The sequence below is a fragment of the Nestor notabilis genome, unplaced genomic scaffold (genome assembly GCF_000696875.1).
Source record: "Nestor notabilis isolate BGI_N333 unplaced genomic scaffold, ASM69687v1 scaffold13959, whole genome shotgun sequence".
Taxonomy (NCBI): Eukaryota; Metazoa; Chordata; class Aves; order Psittaciformes; family Psittacidae; genus Nestor; species Nestor notabilis.
Window position 1 is genome coordinate 1 of NW_009944166.1, and position 16807 is coordinate 16807.

At 40.3% G+C, this 16807-nt stretch overlaps 2 protein-coding genes across 2 annotated transcripts; one reads left to right on the top strand and one right to left on the bottom strand.

The window, feature by feature from the left end:
- Window positions 1-883: 883 nt before the first annotated feature.
- Window positions 884-7691, top strand: TMEM14A (transmembrane protein 14A). Its single transcript, XM_010022307.1, has 4 exons — window positions 884-965; window positions 2680-2781; window positions 6507-6594; window positions 7416-7691. Exons 1-4 carry the CDS (start codon window positions 890-892, stop codon window positions 7453-7455), a joined length of 306 nt encoding a protein of 101 aa, XP_010020609.1. The 5' UTR covers window positions 884-889; the 3' UTR covers window positions 7456-7691.
- A 2143-nt stretch (window positions 7692-9834) lies between these two features.
- LOC104400303 (glutathione S-transferase) lies at window positions 9835-14111 on the bottom strand. Its single transcript, XM_010022308.1, has 6 exons — window positions 14007-14111; window positions 12449-12500; window positions 12084-12216; window positions 11747-11888; window positions 10817-10948; window positions 9835-10058 (listed from the first exon to the last, which is right to left on the bottom strand). Exons 1-6 carry the CDS (start codon window positions 14091-14093, stop codon window positions 9936-9938), a joined length of 669 nt encoding a protein of 222 aa, XP_010020610.1. The 5' UTR covers window positions 14094-14111; the 3' UTR covers window positions 9835-9935.
- Between the last annotated feature and the right edge of the window lie 2696 nt (window positions 14112-16807).

Here is a 16807-nt window from a genome sequence, read left to right on the forward strand (position 1 = left end):
AAAGGATTGATGTAAAATGATGAGTGTGTGTTCTTTCCTGCCACCGCTTTAACACTGTGATCAAGGACACACCCACTCAGGTGAAAAGAAGGATGCATTTAATTAGTATACCCTTAATCTGGGGGAAGGAGGGGAAGGGTGTATCCCACCGGTTGGTGGGAGAGAAGCCATGGTGCTGCTGGGGCTGTCTGGCCACCCATGCTTTTACAAAGCACAGCTGGGGAAGTAGAGATCAGTGTCAAAACAGGAACCAAAATGCTTTTTGGAGAACAGAAGCCTAAACTGGGACAGTGCATCAAAATCTCAAGGTGAAACAAAAGGAGCGCAGGCAGAGAGAGGAGGGGGCTTCTGTAAGTACAGCTTCCCACAGGTGGCCTGTCTGGAAGCTTTGGGTAAACTCTGAAAATTCCTATTTTTACTTGGAGTTGCTGGGCCTGTCACATTCCACTTGAAGTACCTGAAGTAGAGCCTTTTTGTCAAGGCACTAAGCTGTGCACTGACAAGACCTGTGTGTATCCGTAGTGTATGCCCAGATCAGCCATATAGCACAAGCACAACAGAAGCTTGGGGTGGCGTCAAGCTTTTTGCTCGCATACATGTGTGTTTGATTGGGAAAAAGCATGCCACATATGTCCCCAAAATGCCAATTTCCCCTACTGGAAATCCAGTGTACCATTGTACTGAGGTGTAAGTAGGGGCAGCAGTTAGTGAAAAAATGATACAATAGCCAATAGACACCCCGTCAATGTTTTGACAAAGTAGTTGAACATGATTTAGGAGATTGTAGTGTTACTTAGAACATGATTTTTTTTTTTATTATTTTTTTTTTTAACAAGAGGGAAGAATTTGTCTTCATTTACAATGTGTTTTCTTTTCCAGAGTTGGGACCATGGCTATTGACTGGATTGGTTTTGCATATGCTGCATTGCTGGCTGTTGGAGGTGTTGTAGCGTACACTCGGAAAGGTAAATACTGGGACAGCAGGGTTTGAAAATGAAGCACTAGGGGTTCTTATCCTCTGCACATTGTTAAAAAAAAATTATGCAAGATGTGAAAACTTTACTATAATGAATACAACTGCATCTGAAATCCATCCTGCACTGCTATAAATGAACAGAGTCTGTGAGATTTATTTGGGTCGACATAAGCATTTAAATGGTCACTTTTTCCTATTAATCTAGCTGATGAGTTTGTTTTCAGGGCAGAAAGGGCTCTCATGTTATCTTTGACCTTCAGCATATATGGAGCCTTCTCATATCCTTTAATCAGCCCTGTGTTGAGCACAGGATAATTTTTGGTTAAAGCTTGTTTTCTGTGGAAGCATCCAGGCCTGATTCTGAGATTCCCAGATGCACACTGGAAAGAAAACCCTTTACTTGCGTATTCTGGTTTAGTGGTTAATTATCTCATACTGTCAGAATTGTGCGTTTTTACTCTGAGATAATCAGACAGGTTTTAGGTTATCATGCACTATAAAGCGCATTTTCCATATTCCAGCCGGTTTTGCAGCCCTTTCAAGCTCTGCTCGATCCGAGCATCCCGGCAGAGGTCGCAGTGGTACCGAGGACGGGCAGGCGGGATCTCCAGGCTGGTCCGTCCCTGTGGTCTCTCCCATAGTGCAGAGATCTCCCGGCAGCGCGTCAGTCGTCTTCGCTGTGGCTATCATCCATCCCGATTCCTGTGATGTAGAGTCACTGTTTTCCCCGCTTAGCGTGCACGTACTTTGCCCTTAAAGACGTGGCTTTTTATCTTTCTGGTTTGTACCCAGATGTACCCGCTGACTATCCCATTCACTTGTTCTGTTCACTCTTTAATAGTTGGTTAGTCCTTGTGGCAAATCTAGATTACTTTTTTTAATGGAAATAATTTCTGTTTTCTTACAAAGTCTTGATTAAAAATATTCACTATAACAGCACTGGGAGCTAAATGACATCTGGGGGTCTGGATTCTTTATTTATAAAGATTTGGGGATCAGCTTAATCCAGATAACGCCTGCTGTGCTGATTCTACACTTTTATCTTATGGTAGAGTCGAATGCCTATTCAGAAATCTAAAAATATTACTGAAACTCTGAGCTTTATGCACCAGTTTTGTAATAGCACTGAAAGAAGGTGTCAAGTTTATTTGAAAATACATATTTTCGTCTTCATTGTGATCTATTTGTTTTTTAATTTTTAATTGTGATGTTGGTAATAGCATTTCTTTGTCAGGGACTGATATCAGACTGAAAGGCCTATGACTACATGTGTGGTCCAATTTATCTTTTATATATATTGACACTTCTACCATTTTTGGAGACTCCCAAGTGCTGTAAAACTTCGTTAAAAACAACAGACAGTGTAGAGAAATTACAAAAAATGCATCTAAAGGTATGTATGATAGAGAAAACAGCCAAATTTAGGTTTGCGCTTTGAAGATTATTTTTCCTAAACTGCAAGTGTTACTAGCGCTTGATCGTCTTCCTGTAATTTAGTCAGTTTTGCCCCTAATGCCATGCAAGAGAATGACCCAGTTATGGAAATATTTCCTCTCTATTCACACTGGGTGAGCTAGCTGCACTGTAGCAAAATCAGTTCTGTTTTTTAAATATTTGGATAACACTATGCAGAGAGAGAACTGTGAAAAGACTGAGATTAAAGATGCTGCATTGAGAAATAACACTTCAATGGTTTCTTGCAGGTAGTAAAATCTCTTTAGCTGCTGGTCTGACCTTTGGTTCTGTGGCTGGTTATGGAGCTTACTGCATAACACATGACCCGAGAAATGTGAAGGTATCACTGTGTAAGTGTTTTACTACAGTAAACAAACAAACAAACAAAACCCTATCCCCCCCAAAAAAAAGTTTCCTGAACTCGATGTAAAATTCTCTTTTATCAAGCTCTGAGTATTACTTTAGTTTAAATGTTACTTTTAAAACAGTTTGACGCTTAACCTGCAAAATTCAAGAGCTGAACTGTGGAAGCATTTGCAGGGTAAGGCAATCATTCACACAAAGCCAGCAGGTGTGTGTTATCACCTGGCAGCACCTCGCTTTATTAGATGGTTACCTAACATTGCAAATAGTGTGAAATCCAGCTAAGAAACATGGGAAAATACTAGAATAAAGTCATTAGCACTACAGATTGGAATGTAATTTGAGAAGTAAAGTAGGTATAGGAATCAGTCTTGCACAATGTTATTTATCCTCAGCTCCCAGTGACAGAAAGAGTTTGACTTAATGTTTTTAATTTGCTGCTAAGAAATACAGGATACAAACCATGCAGTAATTGTCATGTTACCTAGTTTGCCGTGAAACCCTCAAGGGGTCAAGAAACTACAATCTCTAAGGGGGACATTAACCTCACACAACTGATTTGCAGTAAGAGCTATTGGGAGCTTGTCTTATTCATGATTTTAGCAAAAGTGGCTTAGGCTGTTGTTTCACAAGCAGGAATGCATTTAAAATACATTTAAACCAGATAATGCAAGTGCACAATCACTTTTCCTGGACTTAGTTAGAATTTATAGTATACTGTTCATGCTGGCTTTGTGTTGTACACCAGCCACAGTTGTAAAACTTCCCAGTTCAAAAAATCTCAAATAGAATTGTTAGCAAAGTGTGTTCCCACCGAGTTCTTTTGTAAAGGTGCCAATGGCATACCTGATCACAGAATCACAGAATGATTTTAAGTAGCATATGTAGCATACAGTGTTGTACTTTTATGGGTTAATTAAACTTCTAATCTGGACACAGAATTTCTGGAAGAGAATACTAATTAAAACTTACTAAATGCTGCATGTTTCCCAATTCCCTGGTTTGGAAAGGACTAATACAAGCATCAGATATAGTAAAGTATTGTCAGTGTTGCGCATTTCACGTAGCTGTAGGCATGTGAAGACTTCCTTTCAACTGGAGAAATGTATATTACTAATTTAATAGAAATTATAGCAATACAGGTAAAAGTTCACGATACTTGACTTACAAAGTTCTTATGTGTAGAATAAAAGGGACAAAGACTTCTTAAAGCAGTCTTAGTTTAGAATGATTATAAAGTAATTTTCTAATTGCTTAAAACCTAAACTTATATTTCACCTTGGCTGTGAATGGGTGGTCTCTTCAAGATCCACCTGTGCTGAATAAAACAAAGAAGGTGGTCTGAGCTATGTGTGGTAATTTTTGCCTGAAGTGAGTTAAGAAGTATTCATACAAAGTACTCTGCCAGGGCCAACCATTCAAGCTGGTTTTAATCTCTTCCAGGTTGATGTATCTCAAGTCTGGGAGAGGGCGTCTTCTGGTTTTCATATGCATAGATATCACAAATGAATAAAGAAGTCAGTAGGAAGACTTCAGAGGAAGGGAGAGTTAAACATGCTCAAAAACATCTGCAGTTCCACACCTTAAAAACCTTTGGTGGCTACTGTATCTGCTAGTTTCAGGATAATAAGGGCTTTCTGTAAAAAAAACAAAACAAAACAAAAACCCTGTATTGCTTTTGTAGAAAATCAGAATGTTTTCTTATGCCAAACCTCCCAAAGTGCCAAAAGCAACTAGAGCACAAATGGAAGGAAATTAAGTGCATGGAAGAAAGTGTCTGCTCTGAACTTAGAAACCAGTAAAGTAAATTGCAATGTAAAATGAAACAAGTACCCAAACTGTTAAAAGCTTAGGGAGAAAATAAAATCCGCCTCCAAGCCCATAATTATCTGTAGTATTTATCACTTATGCAAGAGTCTCCTACAATAACGTAGGTAATGGTTTAGTATGAGACCTTGATAGTAGGATTCTTGTAACTTGTCCTATATACAAAGAGTATGTAGCATACAGATACCCAGGCAAATTTTCTCGGTTGTTTTATATCTTATTCTTTCAGGCATTTTCTCACTCCCCCCGAAATTAACTTTGTGCTTTCTTGAATACTTTAATGCAATTTTATGTGTTTGAAGTAGGTGTAGAAATTCAGACTTCAGTATGCCACAGTTTGTGCTATTCAGAGTGCAAGCTGATGCATCTAATTTATTGAATTTCTGATCTGAATCTAATTTACTGAATTGAATTTGGCTTGGTTTATTGAATTTTGTTGGCTGATTTAAGGAGGAATAGTGAATATTTAGCACTTCTGAAAATCAGGTCTAAAAGTTGAATGACTTGAAAACACTGGCACGTGTGAAAAGCCAGATACCGGTAACCAGAAAAAAGAACATTATAGAGTGAATAAGCTCTGTAGCCTGCAATTAACTGCAAATATCATCAGGGCTCTGGAAAAATGCATACGGTGGGATAGTCCACTCTTCAGACATTCCTGAGAGGATCAAGGGTATAGGACCAGAAAATAAAAGCAATGGATAATGGAGCATAATAGATTTTTTGCAGGGTATTTTTAATGAGCACACACTCATAGCTGATAGAGTTTTGTAAAATGCTTGTAACTGTCAGAGCTTGTTTTATAATGCTGGAAGGAGTTTAAAACTAATTCCTGACACCTGTGAGCACAGGACTGTGCACAGAGTTTGCTGAGAATTACCCAGGTGGTTTTAACTATTCTACTAAAAAAAAAAAAAAAAAAAAAGAAATAAAGGAAGAGATTTATGTAACTGACATTTCTTTGGCTGCAAGAGCCCAGTTGCCCATGAGAAGTTCTGTCTCTCTGCCCACTTCTAGGAAGCATTTCAGGTGATGCTGCTTTAACAAAGCCAGCTGTCTTTGCAGTGTTCTCATTGGTCTCCTCCTTTCTGTCGCACTCTGCAGCCATAGGTTGATATGAAATCCCCATGCTTGATCACTGCTACCTCCGTTTCTAGGTAAAACTACTCCAGGATGAAGATTCAGTTCCTTCCATGACATTTGTTCTCTGCTGCTGGCACTGCATTTGTTGCCCTCTTGGGCTGCCAACCTCTTGTCACAGATAAGGATGGCTCCCTTGTAGGAAATAAGTGAACTTGTGGTCATGATGAAGGAGACGCTGATAACCATATTCTGTACCCAAAACAAGTGGCAATCCTTCCAGTCTAGTTTTTAAGGCTCAGCAAATGAAGAGCTAGCATTCTAAAACCAAAACAGATAAAGTTGGATGCTCTAGCTCCTTGAACATTTAGAAATCAGCTGCAATGATCTAGGGTGCTGGGATTTATAAGACGCTATTCCTGTAATTCAGCATACATGTTACTGTTGCAATGAAGATTCTTCCTATTTATTTGTATCCCCGTGAAGACAGGGAAGTAGAATTCATTGTCTGACAGACTGACTTAGTATCTATGGAATACTTACTAAGTATCTATCTTAGTATCTATAGAACATAGTAGGATTTAGCATTCTGCTGTGTGTGGAAACCTTACTTGTAGCTGAAAGAAATCATAGCAGTCTATTTTGGAAAAGCAAGAACGTTTTTATAGACCCTACCTCTGATCTGTTGTTTTATTAAATTACAGTTCATAGCAAAACACAGCAATGACCTTTGATAACTCTCCATGTTCCTGAATGGTCCACTGGAAGAAGTGAGAACATAAATATATTGAATTGTCTTTTACAGTTTCATCTTTTCTTTTGACCATTATAATGGGAATGAGGTTCAAGAGGTCCAAGAAATTAATGCCAGCCGGACTAGTAGCATGCCTGAGGTAAACATATATTGAGGATTTTAATGTAAAGATTTCACTGATTTTCAAGTAGTTGCCATGTGACATATGATTCACACCAGTATCAGTGGAAGTTATGATCATCCAGCAACTATATGATTTAAGTGAAATTAGTTTGGAGGTCACAGTCCTGTTTCCAGTGAACAGCTTTTTCATCTCACTAGGCGGATACATCTGACATGGACTGACTTTCTCAGCACAGAAAGGAGAGATCTGCAGTTAAGTGTTAATGCATATTGATAAGGTTCTTAGAAGAACCTGAGGTAAGCCTCAGTGTTTTCAAACGCAAATGCATAAAATTAGTCATCAGCTTTCATACAACACAGTCATCTTAGAAAAGACCAACACTTTCGACTTTTTTCCCAGTTAGTCTGTAACTGAAAGCATTTTTCAACTGTGTGTCAGAATCTTTCACCTTCTGAAGGGGTAATAACTGTTGCTTTGTTGTTACTACATTTAATATAACACCATTAACAGTTTTACTCCAATTACATACAGGGAGGAAAAAATCAGATGCAAATTGTCAAGACACAAAATTTAAAAATCAGGACTTAAACTGGAAAATTTCCGTTTTGGATTGCTTTTCAAGCCTAGGTGGGCTGTGTGTTTCAACAGACACTGAGGCTGCAGAGCTTTTAAAAGGTTGCTTACTAGAGGCTCTACTGTCAGGTATTTATGAATGTGCTGTTATTCAATGATGACTTTCACTGGTTTTGTTCATGCACAACTATATTTATGGGGTTTATTGTCTTGGGGGTTTTTAAGGTTTGGTTTGTTTTTTTTTTGTGTGTGTTTCTTTGCAGCCTTCTGATGATTTTGAGGCTTGTTTTGATGCTGCTGTAGGGGAATTTGGCAAGTTCAGAACTGAAGTATGACTGCCACACCCACCGAACAAACAGGCAAGCTCTCCGTACTTGAAAGACAAGTTTGAACACAAGTCCTACATTGCATTTCTCTTTTCTGTAAAAGACCTGTACCTGTTATTTGATTATTGACATTTGCTGATATTTTGAAAGCTTTTTATTAAACTAAAACAGGTGGCTTGTTGATAATATATTTTGATCTTAACTCTTGGCTTAAGAGTTAAGTCAAGCACTCTTAAGCACTCTGTTAAGTCAAAGGATCTTTCTCTGTAAGTTTTATCTCTTTTAAGGGGTGCTGAGCACCCCAAGAAATTGAGTTAGTCTTGCACTATATCTCTGCGAGAAGAATATATAAATACGTGTTTTGCTAAAAAGGTATATTGTACTGAACCATAATTTTCTAGTAATCAATTCTAATCACACTGTCAATTACTAATCAATACAGGCTTGGGCCTGTGCTGTGTTGCACTAGAAAACCCACCTTCCTTTCAAACAGTATTTTGCCCCACTGTTTCTAAATGTAAAAACTATTATCAGTGTTCAAATAAAATGTAAAGTGCTTGAAGCTTCTTAGTTTTTTATGCAGACTAGTGAACCGTTTTGTCAATGGAAGAGTCTAGTGACCTGCTTTATGCTCACTATGGTTTAAAAATGTACCATGCTGTAAATTCCCACTGGCATGAACCACGGCTGAGGAAGGATCACCATCGTGCACAAACAGGATGTAAACTCACTCTCAGTACTCTTTTAACAGGTTTGCTCCAATTGTCTTATACAGATTATCTTGCTAAAGCTCACACACACACACAAAGGAGATTATTTAGATATAAACTCGTCAGGGACTGAAGTTGCTTTGGTTTGCATAGAATATAATTAAATATTCCCTGGGTCTCAAAGCTTAGCTAAGACTATCTTCTGGTGCACTATTGAAAACAAAGATAAATTTTGATTCTTTTCATCTTTTTCATGCAGAGCTTGCTTATAAACACTATTATGTATCAGATCTTAATGCTGCACAAATCCACCAGCGGAATACCAACTTAGTGTTCTTGGCAGGAGCTTAGATGGTGGCAAGGGAGCAGCTCAGATGTCTAAGCAAGTCCAAACCCAACCGTAGTCCAGAAGCTTTTGCTGAAATTCTTGAGTAGCTCAAACAAGTAGACTTCTTAGCAAGTCCTTATGGGACTGAGGACTCACAAAATGCAAAGCTGATGTCCCATGCCAGTCTCTGTTGGTGGTTCAGCGATCACAGTGCTTTTTTGGAACTTGAGTACTATGGTGGGCATGGCAAACTACTGCTTCCGGCTACCTAGAATGTAATCTTAACGTAAACCTCTCAGCTGATCTGAACAGTACCTATGTGCTTGAGGCATTTCCAGTTTGTGCCTCTGAGATGCAGTATGTGCCTCTTATGCACAAGCTGGAAAAGGAGCTAACTTTGCTGGCAGTTAAAATTCTTTATGTACAGTGGTTATGTGTTTTCACTGCCTCATCAGTTCAAGTCTTATGAAGAAAAGCAACTAACCGCAAGGAAAAAGAATAGTTTATGGCACTGTTCATAAAGGAAACAGCGATGGTTCCCGTGAAATCAGGATCAAGCATCTGAAGCAGTAGTGAATGCTTTAAGCACTGAGGAGATAAAACTAACTTTTACTGAAAGGGTGACCAGCCAGTGCCGTTCTCTGTACGACTACTTGGGAAGAGTCTGAAGAAGGTAAAACCTTACCAAAAAACCCATCAAGTGGCAGATCATTGCTGTGACCATCCAGCCAAGCAGCAAAAAGAAGAGCAAGGGAATAGGTGCTTCCAATGGATTAAAACCACGTCAGGCTAATTAAACACAAGTACTTCGATCTTTCAGTGAACAAATCACTTCCAAGAGATTATGTGGGGATTAAACAAGTTTCTTTCTTTTGCCCATAAACTTACAATGATCATGAGTTTTATTTTTATTATTTTTATTTATTTTTTTAACTGCAACTCTGAAAGTATAGGGACAGAAATGAAATACAGCAGGGAGACAGTGAACTTCGATCTAGGAGCCACCTATGGGGCAAAACCAAAAGACTGTAGGTCTGAGTGTAAACGATTTCCCCATTTTTATGGAGGGGCTCTTCTCTCCTGCAGTTTATGAAGGGCAGGGGGAGGGGAGTCTTTCTGCAGTACTCTGGAAGCTATAGCTGAAACGTTTCCCCCTTCCAGGCATGTACTGTAATCAAAGAAACACAAAGTATCAGTTTACTTTTTTTCAAGTAACTGCTCCACGAAATATTATTTTCTGGACTAAACAGATCCAAACGAGCCTTTTTCTGTAACTTAGAAGCGCATTTTGTTTCCATGATTCTCACATCACTGTCTATATGAGGCAAACTACAGAATGCATCTATGCAATTTTCACTTAGCAAAGCATGGCTCTGGTCATCTACTACGGTTGCATTATCTTCTGCAGCAGCCACATGATTACATATCGTATATCTTCTTCACCATGGCAACAGCCTTCTCATCTGTTGGTGGCTTCCTCTGACTGCCAGGCTGCAAGAATTTTTTGATTGTTGGAATGTTGCTTGTTCTTCCTTTGAAAGCCTGTAAAAAGCAGCAGTAAAGGCAATGAGAGTAAGGAAATTGTAATTCTGTCCTTTATAGGTTAAAAATCAGGCAACTAGGATTTTTACTTCTTGGACGTGCTTTATTAAACACAGAAAGGTCGTAGCCCCTTGTAGCCAGCTCAGCACTCAGCATTTTCCATTCGGAAAAATAAAAAGGGCAAAAATACATCTACAACATACTAGTCACCTTGGAAAATCCAGGTGTGAGTATTCTGATCTGCAATGCTGGTGCTACAAAGTTTACCTTAGTTTCCTAAATGGGGATGGGAAAAAAATAATATTAAAGAGTTAAGATTCATCCTCAATGCATAGCACGACGAAAGACAAGAAATAAGCAACTTAACAGCTCCTTTGTATAATTTCTTGAAAATATAGTTTTGCTAGCAGAATGGCAGGAACTGCAGACACAACAGGTGCAGACTTCCCCTCCTGATGCTCATTGCTGTGTTTGAAGCCATGGAAAGAGCAGTTACAGGACCAAACTGGGAGCATTAGTAAGTGAATTCTTGCCAGCTGAGAACAGCTCAGGCAAGTCGAGCTGGAGAAAGGAGAGCCCCCAGGAGGCAAGGCAGTGTGCCTGTAGTCATACTGTTGTAGTCAACAGAAATAGACAGAGAACTATCAGTAACATGGTGCAATGGTTCAAAAGATTTAACCATCAATTAGCTTTTAAAACCAGACAGTGAAATTTGTCATGTTTGTCATATTCCATATTGAGATCCCATGATTACTAACCTGGAGCAGAGGGAATGCAGACAGTATATCAGGCTTACATTCTTCTGCCATTAAAATAGCTTCCAGCAGGTGGACGTCTGCCCAGCTTAATTTGTTGCCAACAAGATAATCCTGGCCATGGTCTTTTAAGGCCTACAAAATGCAAACGAGTTTAAAAAGTCTTCTAGGATGTAACAGTTTTATCTAGATATTCATTACAGATGGATTTCTACAAAAACACATGAGAGCAAATCCATGCAAGAACCTACAACATTAGAAAGTTATAGATATTCTCATGGCAAAAAGTTATACCAGAACTCACGTTTCAGTGTGTGTGGACCTATTGCTCACTCTAACCTACCACAGCAGGTAGCTGTAGCAAATCTAGTACCACAGGAAAGACTTAAATCATCCAAAAGAAACAGGACTAAAGTAACTGGAAGAGGTAGTCAGGACACTTTACCAGTAGCATACTTCAATTTATTTTTTTATTTATTTTTCCCCAAAGTTAAGTGAATGCCCAGATGTTTTAGCAAAATCTGAGTTTGCTGATTACAGTTTGAAATAGGTCAGGAATGAAGGAACACAGCCTTTCCACCTTTAGTCCTGTATGGAAGGATTCTTTCATGGCAAACTGCTGATGCAGGAATCACAGCCTGCTGAAGCTACCAACTGCTGGAACAGACAAGTTGTGGTGAACGTTGCAGGAGCAAGAGAAGGAAATGTGCCTGTGCCAATGCTACTGTAATGCTACACTTAAACAGCTAACAAATGTGTGCTAAAACTAGAACATCAGTCTGCAACTTTGGAAGCCAATTCCTTCTCCAGTTCCAGAGTTAGACTGTCACTTGCCATCTGGAATGGAGGTGTGTGGGGACAGGGGAATGGGATGGCGGGGAACCTGTTCCCCACTTGGCTGCCTTTGTGGACTACCGGTGTTTTAGCACTTACCTTTTCGTAAACAGGAAAGTACCTGGTTGTAGCTCGTTCAATGATTAAGGCAAGATTCTTTTCTCTTGCATCAGCTGGTTGAAAAGGGAGATACATAATCATTGCCATCAGGTCTGTTGTTCCCTCCACATACATATCAATCCTGAAACAAATATTTTTATTTCATATTTCTCATTTTACCAGTCCATTTTTATTATTCTCCTGAAAGACAATGCTGCAGCAATCACCAAGTAGAATGCTTATTAGTGAACAGAAGACACTTAATTGCTTTCTTGTTCTTCTCATATTAAAAGCTATGGAAGAGTATTAGTAAGGATAGTATGCACTGTTACTGTACCAGGCTCTCTCCTTCAGGTCTTTCCCATAGAGGTTGTACTTTGCTGCTATGTAGCTGCCAATGGCTCTTGTCTGCACCATCTTCATCCCATCAATCTCCACCATGGGCACTTGCTGAAATAGCAGGTATCCATCTTGGGAAGACAAGGAAGCAAACTACTCACTACTATGCTGAATCTGAGAGAGACCTGGTAATACATCAAGACACTTCCAATTCTGAGGGATGAAAGCATCCGCAAGCAAGCAGGTCTCTCATCTCCTCATTTTATAGGTTACATTGTACTGGAGATGTTACACAAATATCATCTCTTACACCTTTGTTATATTGGTGTGAATGTATGCCTAGGGTACTGTTTACAGACTCACCATTGCGTAATTTTTCTAGGTCTTCCTTCTTTTCTATGAATTGTTCCTCAAACTGAAAAACAATGATAAAACACAACACTGTGTCACTCAAAAAACATGGAAAACTGGAAGGAAGACTGGAAGTTAAACTACATCTCTCCACACTATTCCCCATACCTCTCATGACTGTGTTGGCCCCCTGCTCCTATTCCTCATCTCTGCTCCAGCAAATAATCCAGGACGATAGTGTCCCCAACCCCACAGCAACATACAATGCTTTACACTTCAAAAAAGCTCCCTCATTATGAAGAGCAGTCTACTTGCCTGCACAATTAATAGACACTGTGTTAGATGGGTCTAGAATGAGTGTGCACAGCTGGCCCCCTGCGTCAGGATGAGTCTGCACTTTTGGCATATAAAAGGCCTGGGGTTCGAGAAAGATTGAGAAGGAGGCGGATCCAACTACCTCTTATGGTTGACATTACCTCCGCGGGGATGCCCGCAAAAGTAGTGCCTGACACCCCGTTTCTACACAATGCACCTCGGAGCTGGCCTCCTGGTCACTGAACAAATGTGTGGGTTGGTAAGAATCTGTGTCTAATCTATTTTTGGTAGCCTTTAGTTATCTCTCTTTCTCTCTTGGTATATCCTGAATTTTACATCTATTTTAGACCTTGTAATAAACTTCCTAGCAGTTTGGTGTATGTGTGTGTGTGGCTTACATTCCTTCTCCAACTGGAATCCTTTGATCCCTGGAACAGACACCAAATCATTCACTTAAAAGCAGCTGATGCAACGTGAAATATTGATATTTTTTTAATCAGTTATGCATGTCACACACCATTTATGTCCCTCTTTCCCCCACCGGCATCTTTATTTTCTTTTTAATGAGAAGGACTTTTTAATGAGGCCAAGATCATTGTTTCCTCAGCACTTGTGCTCTGCAGCTTCTCTGTTAGCAACATTCTCAAGTGAGCACCATTAAAAACCCTTTTATTTCCAACAAAGAATAAACAGTTTCTGAGAAAACAGTTTCAAAGCAGCGAATTCAAACAAAAACTGAATGTAGAAATTAAGACTCCTTAGGATGGTTTCCACCTGACGTGAATCTGGATAGCTCCCTACTGCCTTCAGGGCAGCTCTGCAGATTTATCTGACTTGGATCCTGACCCAAAGAATGACAAGCATTTTGCTTGGAGATAGTGTTCTAAAGGTTTTCACGTGGTAGGCATGGTCTTTCAGTGGAGAGCAATCATGAGACACAGGGAAGTCATGAACATTCAAATTAAGTCAGAGATGCACAGTTGTGGTGTGTAGCAATAATTTAAGATCTCAGCTTAAAGTATGTTTCAAAAACTACACTTAACAATTCTCTTTGTATGTTAAAACCCTTTTACTGTGCACTAATTGTTCATGGAATACACTAAATAAAGCGTAAGAGAGCGTGTCACTGAATCTAAGCATTCTGCACCACAATATGTGATGTGCGTATCTCTAAGTACAGACGTAACTGGGAAACCTTTCCAAAGAGTACATTTTAATCAGATTAATCTGATCACTTCATAAAAAAGGTACAAACCTCAACCCCAGCTGTTGCTAACAGCCATCGGATTGACTCCATCTTCCCCCTTCCATTGGAATAGTGCAGCTTGGGTTTCCCTGCCATGATCTCAGGCTTCTTGTTTCCTGATAAATTCAAGATGAAGATCTTACACAGAAGGAAGCATTTTTTAGATTAGCATTTTAAATGTTTCACTCCAAACTACTCAACACAGTTGGATGAATGTGAGGGTAAAAGGTCAATCGAGGCCTATATGCTTGATGCAACCAAGTTTCCTGTGGATTAGTGTAAAAAAAGAGAACGTACACATAACCAGAACATGCAACAGTTCAAAAAAGAATAAGAGAATGTAGTTAGCACCTAAACTTGTATGTATATGTTTAAATCATATACATATCTTTAAAAATACTAACATAGCTGTAAGAGCTCATGGGAGTTTTACAGCCAAAGCAGAACTGCAAGGTAATCCTGAATAAATACATTTTTGCCTTGTAGTGATGCAACCTCTCCAGCAGGTGTTTGGCTTTGTGACAGCATCCACGTCACACCAGTCTTGAAGATAAGCTGATTCACAGGAATCGCTTCACCACAACACCAACCCAGAGGCACCAGCGTTACTTTCACCTTTCTCATGGTGACAGTTCAGAGCCCTGTACTCCTGTGCCTGTACAAATATGAGCTTATAACAGCAATATATATTCCAGAATATATTCCACCAGGCCTACTGACTTCCATAGGCAGCTACCTCTGTTTTGACCACTGGACAAATCGTAATACATGCATTACAGATAATGCGCACTGACTTAAGACCCATTCCAATTTTACAAACAACAGTTAAACATGGCTTTATATCTTATTTGCCCTAAGCACATAACTTTAAAATCAAATCCAAACAACCGGTCAGTGACCCTAGCAGCAGGGGAGTGAAGTCAGCGCACCAGATGATGGCACTGGGATGAAACACTTTGTTCTTTCAAATTTCACTAACCAGTGCAGTGTGATCTCAGCAGCTGATGCGAGCTTGCCTGGTGCTGGAAACAAAGCTAACACTGTGCTTTTATCACTAATGGGGCCCGGAAGAATTAAGCAGATTTAATGGAAGACAGTGTGACAGAGCGATTCATCACTAAGCAAAGGTTTCATCGGTGGACAGGCAGGCTTATCTATTCTTGGATAGACCTCACAGTTCGTAATTTAGCCACGAAGTGGAAACTTTGGCCATAATTCCAATCAATGAAGAGGAACGAACAGTACAACAGTGAAAGGGGAGACTGCACCCATGGCCTTCTCCACTTAAGTCCTTTGTGCTGGGTGGTATCTTCAATAGGGTCTATAGCAAACAGCCATCGTTCTACTCAGGGCTGGACTCACAGAAGAAACCTGGTGCCCCAGTCCAAAATACAGCTCTGCAAAACCACTGCCCTTCTTCCACCCAGCCATGGCAATGTCTGTGTCCCCGACACCTCGGTCTCTTGCAACAGAGTTCTCCTGACATGCATGTGCTCGGTAAGAAAGACTTCTTTATGTCTTGATGGTTTTGAGTTTGCACCTAGTCTAGAGCTGCTGGAGGCCTAGACAGATGTATGCCTGAAGAGCAACGGGGTGCATAAACAAGGCATTTCAAGAACTGCCACATCCCAACTCCCTTCACCAGGCCCTACATATGGAAGACCATGACCTGCACTCCATTTCTAGTTCCCACATGTGTGTGAGTTAACATTATACCAAGTGAAAGAGCTCTCAACCTTCCGTACTTGAAGAAAACCTTCATTCCCTGGTGCTCAGGAAGTAGACGACAGCCTCAACTTCACTCCACCTGAGAGAACCGCACCAGGGCACTCAGACTGGACAAGCACTCTAACCTTCAGTACATGGGATCGAGGCTGGGAAACAACCTACAGTTACAGACTAGCATTAGCAGAAGGAGCAAACTTCCATGACCTCTCCCCAAAGCAGAGGTAGAGCTGACAAAAATCAGCCCAGCCAGTGCCCTGCTGGCCCATGTCACCTCAGTGCTCCACTGCAATCACCTGGGGAAGCCAAAGAGCAGAGCAAGGGTCAGTGGAAAAAGTCCAGGTGTCGACATAACGTGCACTTGCTCATCACAGACTGACCAAGGGTTGAGGCTTTTTGTGCTGGTAAGGAAAAGTTTACATTTTTCTGGAACTGCACGATTTGAGGATGGACCTTGGGGCTTAGACTTTGCAACATGCGGTTGCAAAATACTTTGGCCTTTTACCATGCTTGGTACTCTGTTCCTGCTCTGCAACAACAATCTCTTTGTAAAGTGCTGAGTCACGAAAGAGTAGCAAAGTTGGTAAATTATCTTTCTTGAATAGCAACAGTTGACCTGAAAATAAATCACAAACTTTCTCCATGTTCTAAGGCATCAGATCTTCCTTGGACCTCCACCAGACAGATGCCACTGACGGTTGCTGCCATAATCTCAGTGTTTAAAAAAATCACCCTGTTTTGTCCAAAACAATTCAGGCACCAGCCTTCCAGTAAGAAACAAGCAAGTGAATCTAACTGCAATCCCATAATCTGCTGCAAGACCTTAAACTTGCTTCCTAATTGGATGTGAACCCCAAAGTAGTTCTCTGCTTTGTTCCACAATCACCATTCACTCAGGGCTGCTCAAGCACAATGACTTCACAGCACAGTCCCCACGCTGCACCGAGCCCAGCTTGGTCTCCAGACTGTCCTAAGGACAACCTCTCACGAGCATGTGGTTTCCAGTGGGCCTCTGGCCAAGTCTGGATTCAGGAAGCGTTCCTTGCTCCACCAGAGCTAGGACGAGTGTCTGAACGAGTTAAAGG